The 14,488-nt window shown below is 32.5% G+C and overlaps 1 protein-coding gene across 1 annotated transcript in view; it reads left to right on the top strand.

Annotated features, from left to right (window-relative positions):
- LOC134719704 (peroxidase-like protein) overlaps nt 1–14,488 on the top strand; it is a 37,674-nt gene that overhangs the window by 14,792 nt on the left and 8,394 nt on the right. Inside the window, exons 2-6 of the mRNA XM_063582668.1 lie at nt 8,955–9,105; nt 10,219–10,412; nt 11,260–11,448; nt 12,658–12,706; nt 13,384–13,484. Of these exons, the coding sequence (XP_063438738.1) occupies nt 8,955–9,105; nt 10,219–10,412; nt 11,260–11,448; nt 12,658–12,706; nt 13,384–13,484 (684 nt within the window). The remainder of the gene's footprint in view (nt 1–8,954; nt 9,106–10,218; nt 10,413–11,259; nt 11,449–12,657; nt 12,707–13,383; nt 13,485–14,488) is intronic.

Consider the following 14,488-nt stretch of genomic DNA (forward strand, 5'->3'; position numbering starts at 1 on the left):
CTGACGAAAGATTTGTCACTTTTTTAAATACACTAAAGTGTATTTCACTGGATTGAATTAGTTTAATTGAAAGATTTTAACTGATTTAGTTATTAAAAACGCTCCGATTTAAGCTCAAATATGTAAATTCTGTCAAATATGCCAAACAATGTCTCTTTTCAGATGATTTTTGTAAAAAATGAAAGTGGCCGCATCCGTGTTCATCCTCAATCTTTATCTATGGTATGTATTATCATTAAATACAACTTACATTTCAATATTTATGGCCCCCAAGAGTGACTGGGGCATAGAAATATGGTCACTTGGTCTTCTCCCGACCGGCAGTAAAACGCTTGACGAAGTGGGGCGTCCGTTTGGCTGTGCAGGATGTTACTGTATCAAGTTCGCAGTCACGTCCGGTCAGAAGGGAGACGTTAAATCCGATGCCTTGTGTAAAGAGAGTGCCACGCTCTCTGCACGTTAAGAACCCTTGTAACAACTATTTGAGGGGTCCGTAGGTGGCCTGTTGCAAGGCAGAATTTCTGTCCCTACCCAATATACCCTCCTTTTCCGGTGGCAGTCCAAATTTCTCCGACCATCATCCCAGATGGCCTCTATTGTATCAACCTACCTATTGTATTTATTGTGAACTTGTTCTCGTCCTGAATATGCATGAAATATTTGCCACTGGACGTTAAGCAACCAACAATCAATCAATCAATCTATCGCGGAAAAGTGGTTATTTTTTTTTAAATTTTAATTGAATCGAATGAAAAGTTCAGAAAGATTGTCTTCTGAAAAGCAATACATTTTATTAACAATTATTCAGGATATAACTATATACCCTCCACACCCGACCTTTTTCTGAGTTACGTTAATGTTATTCAATACAATATAAGATTTAATCTGGACGTTAAGCAAGCAACCAAAAATCAATCAACCTATTCAGTGTGACTCAATAAGATTTTCAAAATCTTACACACGAATATGTTAAATCTGGCTTTATTTTATGAAAGTCTACATTAAAATTCATCTCACATATGATAATAAAATTGAGAATGGAAATGGGGAATGTGTCAAAGAGACAACAACCCGACCAAATAAAAAAACAACAGCAGAAGGTCACCAACAGGTCTTCAATGTAGCGAGAAATTACTGCACCCGGAGTCGTCTAAATGTTTATTTATTGTACAGATAAATTAACAAAACTTCACGTTATTTGTTTCTAAAATTAAAATGCGGGCAATGAATGTTTTTTTTTACATTTATCATCGATTGAACTTTAAAATACAAATTTCCAAATCGGCAACAAAAAACTACAAACATGTATCAGACGAATAACATTTTGAAGTGAATTATAGATTGCATTTTTATCAAGGAAAATAATGACCTCACACAGGTCATTATTTTATGCCTTTGAGCATTTTCATTGAAATATGGTATCGTTCGGGTTGATTCTGAAAAAGAATGACCTGTCGTTCTGAAAGAAAATAACTCCATATAGGTATATAAGTATATATATCTTTCGATACTTAAACAAGCAGAAACCTACTTTTTCTCTGTCTATCGATGATCCGTCACCATGCTGAATGTCAGATACCATCCAGTCCAAACATGTTTTGCCGGTGTTGTTTAGACACAGTGATATAAGCAATATAAACATAAACATAAATATAAACATTATAGATATAAATAGAAAGAAAAACTCGGGCAATTGGATTCTTCTAGGTCTAATTAATTTCATTTATAGATTAAAAATGTATGTTTATCATGATTTTTACCTGTATAAGAATTACTTTTTGAGGATCGAATCAGTCAATCAAATGATTAACCTTTGTTTCACTTTCATTGTTATCATTCTTTTCCTTTAAATAATCAAACACACATACAATGCATGCGTTATCCATTTCTAGCATAGGGATTACATTGAAGTTTACATGAATACAGAATCAATGGGGTCAAATTATTCACTTGTAAATGAATAATTCATCATCAATGTTTCTTAGCTTATTTTGACAAAATTGGACCATTCTGGCTGCTGAAAACGAATTATAATTTCACTATTTCACTTTCATTAATAATTGAACAAACCAAAATCTTAACTAATATTTGTTGTATATCTCGTCGCTATTGCCACTTTAATTTCCCCATTGATTTTGTCATAAGTTGCTTTTAGCTTGACTTTTTAAACTTCAAGGTTGGAATTCTCAATTTTAAATTAAGCTTTCTCATGTACAACTTCATATATCTGAATTCCAAGTTATGATTCCTGACTTCCAAATATTGATTTTGACTAAGTGCACGGACATTTTTCATGTGCACAACTTTATAATTTTGACTTTCAAGTTATGATGTCTGACTTCTGAATGGACATTTTTCAAGTACAAATTCATAATTTTGACTTTCAAGTTATGATGTCTGACTTCTGAATGGACATTTTTCAAGTACAAATTCATAATTCTGACTTCAAAGTTATGATGGCTGACCTCTTCATGGACATTTCTCACGTTCAAATTCATAATTCTGCATTCCAAGTTATGATGTCTGACTTCTGAAAGGGCATTTCTCAAGTACAACTTTATAATTCTGACTTCAAAGTAATGATGCCTGACCTCTTCATGGACATTTCTCATGTTCAACTTCATAATTCCGCATTCCAAGTTATGATGTCTGACTTCTGAATGGACATTTTGCAAGTACAAATTCATAATTCTGACTTCAAAGTTATGATGCCTGACCTCTTCATGGACATTTCTCATGTTCAACTTCATAATTCTGCATTCCAAGTTATGATGTCTGACTTCTGAATGGACATTTTTCAAGTACAAATTCATAATTCTGACTTCAAAGTAATGATGCCTGACCTCTTCATGGACATTTCTCATGTTCAACTTCATAATTCTGCATTCCAAGTTATGATGTCTGACTTCTGAATGGACATTTTTCAAGTACAAATTCATAATTCTGACTTCAAAGTTATGATGCCTGACCTCTTCATGGACATTTTTCATGTTCAACTTCATAATTCTGCATTCCAAGTTATGATGTCTGACTTCTGAATGGACATTTTTCAAGTACAAATTCATAATTCTGACTTCAAAGTTATGATGCCTGACCTCTTCATGGACATTTCTCGTGTTCAATTTCATAATTCTGCATTACAAGTTATGATGTCTGACTTCTGAATGGACATTTTTCAAGTACAAATTCATAATTCTGACTTCAAAGTTATGATGCCTGACCTCTTCATGGACATTTATCATGTTCAATTTCATAATTCTGCATTCTAAGTTATGATGTCTGACTTCTGAATGGACATTTTTTAAGTATAAATTCATAATTCTGACTTCAAAGTTATGATGCCTGACCTCTTCATGGACATTTCTCATGTTCAATTTCATAATTCTGCATTCCAAGTTATGATGTCTGACTTCTGAATGGACATTTTTCAAGTACAAATTCATAATTCTGACTTCAAAGTTATGATGCCTGACCTCTTCATGGACATTTATCATGTTCAATTTCATAATTCTGCATTCCAAGTTATGATGTCTGACTTCTGAATGGACATTTTTCAAGTACAAATTCATAATTCTGACTTCAAAGTTATGATGCCTGACCTCTTCATGGACATTTATCATGTTCAATTTCATAATTCTGCATTCCAAGTTATGATGTCTGACTTCTGAATGGACATTTTTCAAGTACAAATTGATAATTCTGACTTCAAAGTTATGATGCCTGACCTCTTCATGGACATTTCTCATGTTCAATTTCATAATTCTGCATTCCAAGTTATGATGTCTGACTTCTGCATGGACATTTTTCAAGTACAAATTCATAATTCTGACTTCAAAGTTATGATGCCTGACCTCTTCATGGACATTTCTCACGTTCAAATTCATAATTCTGCATTCCAAGTTATGATGTCTGACTTCTGACAGGACATTTCTCAAGTACAACTTTATAATTCTGACTTCAAAGTAATGATGCCTGACCTCTTCATGGACATTTCTCATGTTCAATTTCATAATTCTGCATTCCAAGTTATGATGTCTGACTTCTGAAAGGGCATTTCTCAAGTACAACTTTATAATTCTGACTTCAAAGTAATGATGCCTGACCTCTTCATGGACATTTCTCATGTTCAACTTCATAATTCTGCATTCCAAGTTATGATGTCTGACTTCTGAATGGACATTTTGCAAGTACAAATTCATAATTCTGACTTCAAAGTTATGATGCCTGACCTCTTCATGGACATTTCTCATGTTCAACTTCATAATTCTGCATTCCAAGTTATGATGTCTGACTTCTGAATGGACATTTTTCAAGTACAAATTCATAATTCTGACTTCAAAGTAATGATGCCTGACCTCTTCATGGACATTTCTCATGTTCAACTTCATAATTCTGCATTCCAAGTTATGATGTCTGACTTCTGAATGGACATTTTTCAAGTACAAATTCATAATTCTGACTTCAAAGTTATGATGCCTGACCTCTTCATGGACATTTTTCATGTACAACTTCATAATTCTGCATTCCAAGTTATGATGTCTGACTTCTGAATGGACATTTTTCAAGTACAAATTCATAATTCTGACTTCAAAGTTATGATGCCTGACCTCTTCATGGACATTTTTTCAAGTATAAATTCATAATTCTGACTTCAAAGTTATGATGCCTGACCTCTTCATGGACATTTCTCATGTTCAATTTCATAATTCTGCATTCCAAGTTATGATGTCTGACTTCTGAATGGACATTTTTCAAGTACAAATTCATAATTCTGACTTCAAAGTTATGATGCCTGACCTCTTCATGGACATTTATCATGTTCAATTTCATAATTCTGCATTCCAAGTTATGATGTCTGACTTCTGAATGGACATTTTTCAAGTACAAATTCATAATTCTGACTTCAAAGTTATGATGCCTGACCTCTTCATGGACATTTATCATGTTCAATTTCATAATTCTGCATTCCAAGTTATGATGTCTGACTTCTGAATGGACATTTTTCAAGTACAAATTGATAATTCTGACTTCAAAGTTATGATGCCTGACCTCTTCATGGACATTTCTCATGTTCAATTTCATAATTCTGCATTCCAAGTTATGATGTCTGACTTCTGCATGGACATTTTTCAAGTACAAATTCATAATTCTGACTTCAAAGTTATGATGCCTGACCTCTTCGTGGACATTTCTCATGTTCAATTTCATAATTCTGCATTCCAAGTTATGATGTCTGACTTCTGAATTGACATTTTTCAAGTACAAATTCATAATTCTGACTTCAAAGTTATGATGCCTGACCTCTTCATGGACATTTATCATGTTCAATTTCATAATTCTGCATTCCAAGTTATGATGTCTGACTTCTGAATGGACATTTTTCAAGTACAAATTCATAATTCTGACTTCAAAGTTATAATGCCTGACCTCTTCATGGACATTTTTCATGTTCAATTTCATAATTCTGCATTCCAAGTTATGATGTCTGACTTCTGAATGGACATTTTTCATGTTCAATTTCATAATTCTGCATTCCAAGTTATGATGTCTGACTTCTGAATGGACATTTTTCAAGTACAAATTCATAATTCTGACTTCAAAGTTATGATGCTTGACCTCTTCATGGACATTTCTCAAGTACAAATTCATAATTCTGCATTCCAAGTTATGATGTCTGACTTCTGAATGGACATTTTTCAAGTACAAATTCATAATTCTGACTTCAAAGTTATGATGCCTGACCTCTTCATGGACATTTCTCATGTTCAATTTCATAATTCTGCATTCCAAGTTATGATGTCTGACTTCTGAATGGACATTTTTCAAGTACAAATTCATAATTCTGACTTCAAAGTTATGATGCCTGACCTCTTCATGGACATTTCTCATGTTCAACTTCATAATTCTGCATTCCAAGTTATGATGTCTGACTTCTGAATGGACATTTTTCAAGTACAAATTCATAATTCTGACTTCAAAGTAATGATGCCTGACCTCTTCATGGACATTTCTCATGTTCAACTTCATAATTCTGCATTCCAAGTTATGATGTCTGACTTCTGAATGGACATTTTTCAAGTACAAATTCATAATTCTGACTTCAAAGTTATGATGCCTGACCTCTTCATGGACATTTTTCATGTTCAACTTCATAATTCTGCATTCCAAGTTATGATGTCTGACTTCTGAATGGACATTTTTCAAGTACAAATTCATAATTCTGACTTCAAAGTTATGATGCCTGACCTCTTCATGGACATTTTTTTAAGTATAAATTCATAATTCTGACTTCAAAGTTATGATGCCTGACCTCTTCATGGACATTTCTCATGTTCAATTTCATAATTCTGCATTCCAAGTTATGATGTCTGACTTCTGAATGGACATTTTTCAAGTACAAATTCATAATTCTGACTTCAAAGTTATGATGCCTGACCTCTTCATGGACATTTATCATGTTCAATTTCATAATTCTGCATTCCAAGTTATGATGTCTGACTTCTGAATGGACATTTTTCAAGTACAAATTCATAATTCTGACTTCAAAGTTATGATGCCTGACCTCTTCATGGACATTTATCATGTTCAATTTCATAATTCTGCATTCCAAGTTATGATGTCTGACTTCTGAATGGACATTTTTCAAGTACAAATTGATAATTCTGACTTCAAAGTTATGATGCCTGACCTCTTCATGGACATTTCTCATGTTCAATTTCATAATTCTGCATTCCAAGTTATGATGTCTGACTTCTGCATGGACATTTTTCAAGTACAAATTCATAATTCTGACTTCAAAGTTATGATGCCTGACCTCTTCATGGACATTTCTCATGTTCAATTTCATAATTCTGCATTCCAAGTTATGATGTCTGACTTCTGAATGGACATTTTTCAAGTACAAATTCATAATTCTGACTTCAAAGTTATGATGCCTGACCTCTTCATGGACATTTCTCATGTTCAATTTCATAATTCTGCATTCCAAGTTATGATGTCTGACTTCTGAATGGACATTTTTCAAGTACAAATTCATAATTCTGACTTCAAAGTTATGATGCCTGACCTCTTCGTGGACATTTTTCAAGTACAAATTCATAATTCTGCATTCCAAGTTATGATGTCTGACTTCTGAATGGACATTTTTCAAGTACAACTTCATAATTCTGCATTCCAAGTTATGATGCCTGACTTCTGAATGGACATTTTTCAAGTACAAATTCATAATTCTGACTCCAAAGTTATGATGCCTGACCTCTTCATGGACATTACTCATGTTCAACTTCATAATTCTGCATTTCAAGTTATGATGTCTGACTTCTGAATGGACATTTTTCAAGTACAAATTCATAATTCTGACTCCAAAGTTATGATGCCTGACCTCTTCATGGACATTTCTCATGTTCAAATTCATAATTCTGACTTCAAAGTTATGATGCCTGACCTCTTCGTGGACATTTCTCATGTTCAATTTCATAATTCTGCATTCCAGGTTATGATGTCTGACTTCTGAATGGACATTTTTCAAGTACAATTTCATAATTCTGCATTCCAAGTTATGATGTCTGACTTCTGAATGGACATTTTTCAAGTACAAATTCATAATTCGGACCTTCAAAGTTATGTTTTCTTACTTTTAAATGGATTTTTCTCATTTACAACTTCATAATTATAATTTCCATGTTATGATTCCTTACCTCTGAACGGACAATTTACATGTTTTAATTTAAACTTCATTATTCTGACTTCCAAGTTATGATTTATGACCTGAATGGACATTTCTCGTGTAAAACGTTATAATTGTGACTCTCAGGTTATGATTTATGACTTTTGAATGGACATTTCTTCAATGTTCAACCTCATATTCGAACTTTCAAGTTTAATATGATTTCTGACTCCTGAATGAACTATTCTCATGCTTCACTTCATAATTCTGACTTCCAATTTATGATCTAGGACCTCTGAAGTTATTACTGTTATTTCTTTTTACATACTTGTTTTATGGGTTGGGTAGGGAGATGCGGGGTCTTGTCAAAACCGTCACAATGTAGTGATTTTGTGGATATTAAGAAACAAACAAATTAAAGATCGGATTCATGATAAGGTTTTTATCTTCTATTAAACATTAATTTGATTAATTCATAATCAAAATATGTCGAATATCTGCCTGCTAGAGATCCGTTGGTCCGATAATACAATTAAGGTGGAAAGCATTTAAAAAAACAAACAAAATCAACATGTGATTTCTCAATTATATTTTACCTTAGCTGTATTAGGCAAAACTTTTAGGAATTGTTGGTGTTCAATGTTCTTCAATTTGGCCTTTATAAACATTTTATTATTCGAGCGTCACTGATGATTCATTTGTAGACGAAACGCGAGTCTGGCGTATATTTACAATTTTAATCCTGGTATCTATGATGACTTTATTTATAGTGTGATGTACTTCTCATGGGACAAATAGTGTCAACATGATAGAAAGCTTAATCAGCTCAAACTCAAAATAATTATAGATTATCGTTGGTTATCTCAACGAGATTGATTTTCTCGCTTGAGCCGGTACGCTATTTATTATATGAAGATGTTCCCTTAGTATCTTGTGATAATTTGTATGTCCCTCGACTCTGCTAAGAAAGGATCAATTCGTATCTTCATAATTCGTAAAATAGCGAAAGAGACAATTATATGATTAGTAAGTATTGACTTCATACAATGTAAATTTCTACCTTTTTTTGTTTTTACTGAAACAATTATTTTCACTGTAAAATTTATGAACCAAATTTTGTAACTGTCTTTTATACCCAAAATCTCGACGAAATAAGTTAAGGTTTATGAAAAAAAATTGCAAGCATGTATTGTTAACAATAGTGATTTTTTTTTTAAATTATAGAACCATATTTTGTGTTTTCTTTCAAGTTAACAATTTATACTTCTGAGTATTTTTTATGTTTTAGCTTCTATCCCCCGGCCTATAATAAAGGATCCTGCTAATCCGGTGTCACTCAGAGGAGCGTTGGCAAGACGACGTGAAAATCCAGAAATTGTAGCAAAATGTGGATTAGCTGCTGATTTGGTTGAAACTGCTACAGTTCTGTATGCAGAAAGGTAGACGTCTAACCTTGTGGAGCAATTCCTAGTTAACACTAAAGTATTGATCAGTTCACATTTAACATCAAATAGTTTAAATGTGAAGATTTCATTATCAATTATGAGTTTGATTATCCCTTTGCTACCTTTCTTTTGATGTCACAAATTCGAGCTTATCTTTTCTTTCCCGTGTATCTATTTTACCATGTATATTGAGAATTTTTTTATTGGAGTAAATCGAAAAACATATTATAAGCTTTCTTTCTTCATTCAATCCGTGTAACTTTTTTCTCCTCTTGAAAAAAATGGATATTGTTTGGTTAAATCTGAAGAATAGAATTAAATGGAAAAAAAATCCATCCGACAAGGCCCTGGTTTATCGTCAAAATTTGGCTATACTTTCAGTTCCTTTTTATGTTATCATCACTTTAACGTAGGAATTATTTCTTTAAATGTATTCTGACCACAATCATCCATATTTCTGTCGAAATGTGTACCTGGCGCCTGACTGGCGCATTAAGTTTTGTGGTTTGGACATTCACTCAATGCATTTTGACATGACAAACTATTGATAGTTGAGTTTGGTGGTGTTAGATATCTTCAATCTTCATGATATCTACACTATATATCGTGCAATTTCTTAAAATATTTAAAAAAAACACGAATGCAGGTATTATGAATTAAGGTATAGTGGTGGGGATACGGAGCCATAGAGTTTTACATGAAATCAGAATAATCTCATATGGATAGGCTCGAGATGACCCCAAGCATACATATATATCACATTTAGTACTCTATTCTAGAATAAAAAGTTTGTGGTGCTTAACACTAATACATAGAACTGAACAAGTCCATGTTTTTATGTACCTCATCATGTATCGATGACGTCATTCACATAAAGTTATATTCTAACTCTTCACCTATTACTACATGCATTGATCGTATATTGGCATTATTGATTGCATTGATTATTTATATTATGACTTACTTTATTGTATAATTGCTGAATAAACCTTGGTAAGTTTATTGTTGTTACACTATTAATATGTGTCCGGATCTCACGACAGGTTTTCTATCAAAGAATCATACATATTGTTTAAAAGTGAAATGTACTATTTTGTCTTAATTTAGGCATGGCGGAGAGTTACCGAATACAGAGGTATTTAGTGCGGCTATTGCACCATATTGCCCGACGAAAAAGGCGAAGTGTGAAAACAATTGTAGATATCGGTCAGCAGATGGGTCATGTAACAATAGAATACACCCTGAATGGGGAACCACGTTTTCACCACAAATTAGGTTTCTGCCACCTGATTATGGAGATCGTATGTCATTTTACTTTTTTTATTATGCATATTATTGTTTTATGTGTTGATTCTATTCTGGTTATTGGATGACTGATTTACTGTTTTTGGCGCATTGCATTTTAAATCTGATGCTTTTTGTTATCTATTAATCATGTGTTTCTTTGTCTAAAACGTTCTCCTATTTATTTGTATTGTAGTCCTGTAATATTAAGTTGTCATTTCAATGTTATATTAAAGTGCGAGGTTTGGCATGCCACAAAACCAGTTTAAACCCATCATGTTTTCCTTTAAAAATGTCCTGTACCAATTCAGGAATATGGTCATTGTTATGTTATTGTTCGTTTCTGTGTGTATTACATTTTAACGTTGCGGTTTTTTTTTAGTGTAAATTAATAAGACGTGTCAAGGTATTTGTCTACTTCAAATTCATGTATTTGGTTTTGATGTTATATTTGTTATTATCGTGGGATTTTGTCTAATGCTTGGTTCGTTTCTGTGTGAGTTACATTCAGTGCTGTGTCGTTGTTCTCCGCTTATATTCAATGCTTTTTCCTCGGTTTTAGTTTGTTACTCCGATTTTGTTTTTTGTCCATTTATTTATGAGTTTGACAGCGGCATACTAATGTTGCCTTTATTTAACACCACTTTAAGTCCTACTGGAGGAAGCCAGATTTGAAAGATAACCTATCTTAGGAAAACGAAAAATCCGACGCATTTAATCAATATTTTTTAGACAAATTCGAGACTTGCCAGTCAAATGATACTTTAGGGAAAATAAAGTAGTATTTTGATTCCACCCTTAATACAGTGCAAATTATTAAAGATAACAGAACCATTTTTAAATATGTCTTGCGCTTCTTTTCAGAATTTGATATTGGTGTAGTACCACGTTCAACAAGTGTGACGGGCCACAAACTGCCTAGTCCGAGAGAGATAAGTAATAGTGTACACGACGCTGGGATGACAGCTCCTAGAGACCATATTTATAATATCAACCTAATGCACTTTGGTTTAGTAATCTTTCATGATGTTATATCAACCCCATTACGTCAGGGTAAGTCCATAAGTGCACCCCATTACGTCAGGGTAATACCAGTTTATTAAGTCATCATCAGAGAAGGTATAGAAAGTAACTGTAAGGTTGATCTTTTTGGTCCCTTGAATTCAACAACAATCCTACATCTACATCTACAAAATAACATCTGTCCGATGTTCGGTATTTATATTTTGAATTTCGTCTAACATGGCTTAATGGTTATATTAAGGTAAAAAAAAGAAAAATACTACCAAATTGCTTCATTTTGAGATCTTGTCATCATTTGGATAAGAGCAACAGCTTTACAATAAAATCAATTGTGATTCAAAAAGTAATGATATACGCTAGGTATATAAACCAACACGGGACACTTTATCTGAAAGAATCAAAGCTGTTTGATTATTCATTAATTTGAAAAAAGCGAAAGATACCAAAAGATATTAAAGCTCTTACGTCGAATTAAAACTGACAATGTCATAAAAAAACGTAAACAGACGTTAAATGACTATCATCTCAATTTGATATTTAGATGTCAAAAACGTTTGCCTGATCTGTTCATTGGTCAATTTAGCTGAATTCATAATTGACCGTTTTAGAATCTAGATAATCAATAGTAAATTTTATAGATCGTACCAGAAAATTTACATAGCGTCATTGGTTAAATTTAAAGTATAACATGTTTAACCAATTACGACATTTGATGTCTACTTTTGAAAACCCAGGATGCATTAGATTCAGAAACAGCGAATTTATGTGACATTGCGTTTAATTTCAATGACGGATAATGCAGACATAGATTGAGACACATTGATTGTTCTTTTTATTCAGTCTGGCGCAAATACAATATTTCAGCACTGGTATCTATGATGCGTATATTCGTCTGCAAAAGACTCATCATTTACACTTGAATCATAAATAGCTTAAAACATTGTGGACCAAAAGTTCATAAAAGTTTTACCAAATACAGCTTAAGTAATCTATTCCTGAGGTAGAACAACCTTAGTACTTCAAAAATTAAGTTTTGTTAACAGTGAATTTATAATTATCAATATATCAATGATAATTGATGTTAATTTATAAGATTGGATTTAAACTATTTATGTTAATTTAAAACCTATTCGTTTGTTGCATTTGAAAACTTCAATTTGTATAAAAAAAAATCTTGATATATGCACAATACACTGTAACATAATTTTGTTCATTTTACTTTTATTTTACCCTGCGAAGATGTCGATGAAAATATTGTTTGCTGCATCGGGGACAAACCCGTCAAAAGGTAGGAATGAAAATAGTTTATGTTGCATTGTGCGACCCGTCAAAGGGTAGGAATGAAAATATTGTATGCTTCATCCGAGACAAACCCGTTAAAAGGTAGGAATGAAAATATTGTATATTGCATCCGAGACAAACTCGTCAACAATTAGGAATAAACATATTGTATGCTGCATCGGAGACAAACCCGTCAAAAAGTAGGAATGAAAATATTGTTTCCTGCATCCGAGACAAAGCCGTCATAAGATAGGAAGGAAAATATTGTATGCTGCATCAGGGACAAAATCGTCATAAATCTAAAAGGATAAAAAAAGTACAAAGTTGAAGAGCACTTAGGACCAGAATTCTTAAAAGTTTTGCCAAATCCAGTGAAGGTAATCATGCCTGAGATAGACATTTACAATATGCATAATATGTGTTACATGTTAGAGACGCAAATTAATTTACAAAATAGTAATACTCTACATTCAAAACATTATATATGCATGCATTTTTTTTTCTAATATGTGACTACTGAAAAATTTGAAATCCTATTTAAGCGATTGAAAAATATATGAAGAAAAATCAATTGAATTTTTGTTATTATTTAACTGACACTGTTTCAATTTTCGCCTTAACAAAAATTCAGAAGAATTTCATAATTTACAGTATGCTTTCTCATGATACATTATCTATTTTTAGACCAGCATGTTTTCCGTTTTTCACACTACCAGGCGAATTCAGTCATACATGTCGGAGTTTTGTGAGATCAGAAATAGCTCCATCACAAGGGTGCTTACCAGGTATAAATTTCATTACAATAGTTTCCATTATTTTTTGTTAACAATTGCTTTGATATAGCGTCATATAAATGTATGTTATGCGTCTACATAAGGCCGATGCACAGCCAGTATAAAATAGAACAATCTGCCTGGTACATATATGCTTGAACGATTTAGAACATACATGAACCAAAATAAATTGGTTTAATGTAAATGTTATGCTACAACTAGTTGTGTTTAATTTCTAAATATAGTAACATAGCTAAATTCTTATAATTTCAATTTCATCATGGGAAACTTTTTTCGCAATCTTGAACCATTGACGGATGAAAATAAGTTTGATATTTGTGTTACGACTCAAAAAGCTATCAATGTCTTACTCTAAGCTGCAGTATCAAAACAATATTAGATCAATGTCATAAAAAAATATAAACTTTTTTGTACTAGGCGGTAAATCTGGATAATGGATCGGTAGAACCTTGGCCTGCTCCAATTTTTAAGCCTCATACAAAAAATTTAGATTTTCCTCACATTATCCTAATATTGTATCTGTCGGTGTCAATTCTACATGCACAGTTTGTTTTATTTTCTCCCTGTTTGCGTATTAATATATTCAGTACATTTAAATATACAATAACTGTTTAGTGTCTTTGAATATCAGCTGTATTTGTACGAAGCTAAGAAACAGGTGTAATGCGAGCTTTAGGTAGGAACTACTCCTGTTTCTAGCCGAGTAAAAATACAGGTGATAATTGAAATACTAAATAGTTATTGTCTATACCTGCAATTAATTTTGAATATTTGTTTTTGCTTTGAAAGACACAAAAACTCACATTTAAGGCATTAATTTTCGATACAAAATACCTAGGGTTCCGCGTAGTAATAATGAAATCACAAATTAAGCTGAAGACGGTTCGCAAAAAAAGTATTTCGAATGGTCAATAATAATGCATTGTTCAAGGTGAATCATTATCTATTGTAAAATAACAACTAATTTTAACAATGGTAAAAAATAATAAAACATT

The sequence above is a fragment of the Mytilus trossulus genome, chromosome 5 (assembly GCF_036588685.1).
Source record: "Mytilus trossulus isolate FHL-02 chromosome 5, PNRI_Mtr1.1.1.hap1, whole genome shotgun sequence".
In the NCBI taxonomy this organism is placed as follows: Eukaryota; Metazoa; Mollusca; class Bivalvia; order Mytilida; family Mytilidae; genus Mytilus; species Mytilus trossulus.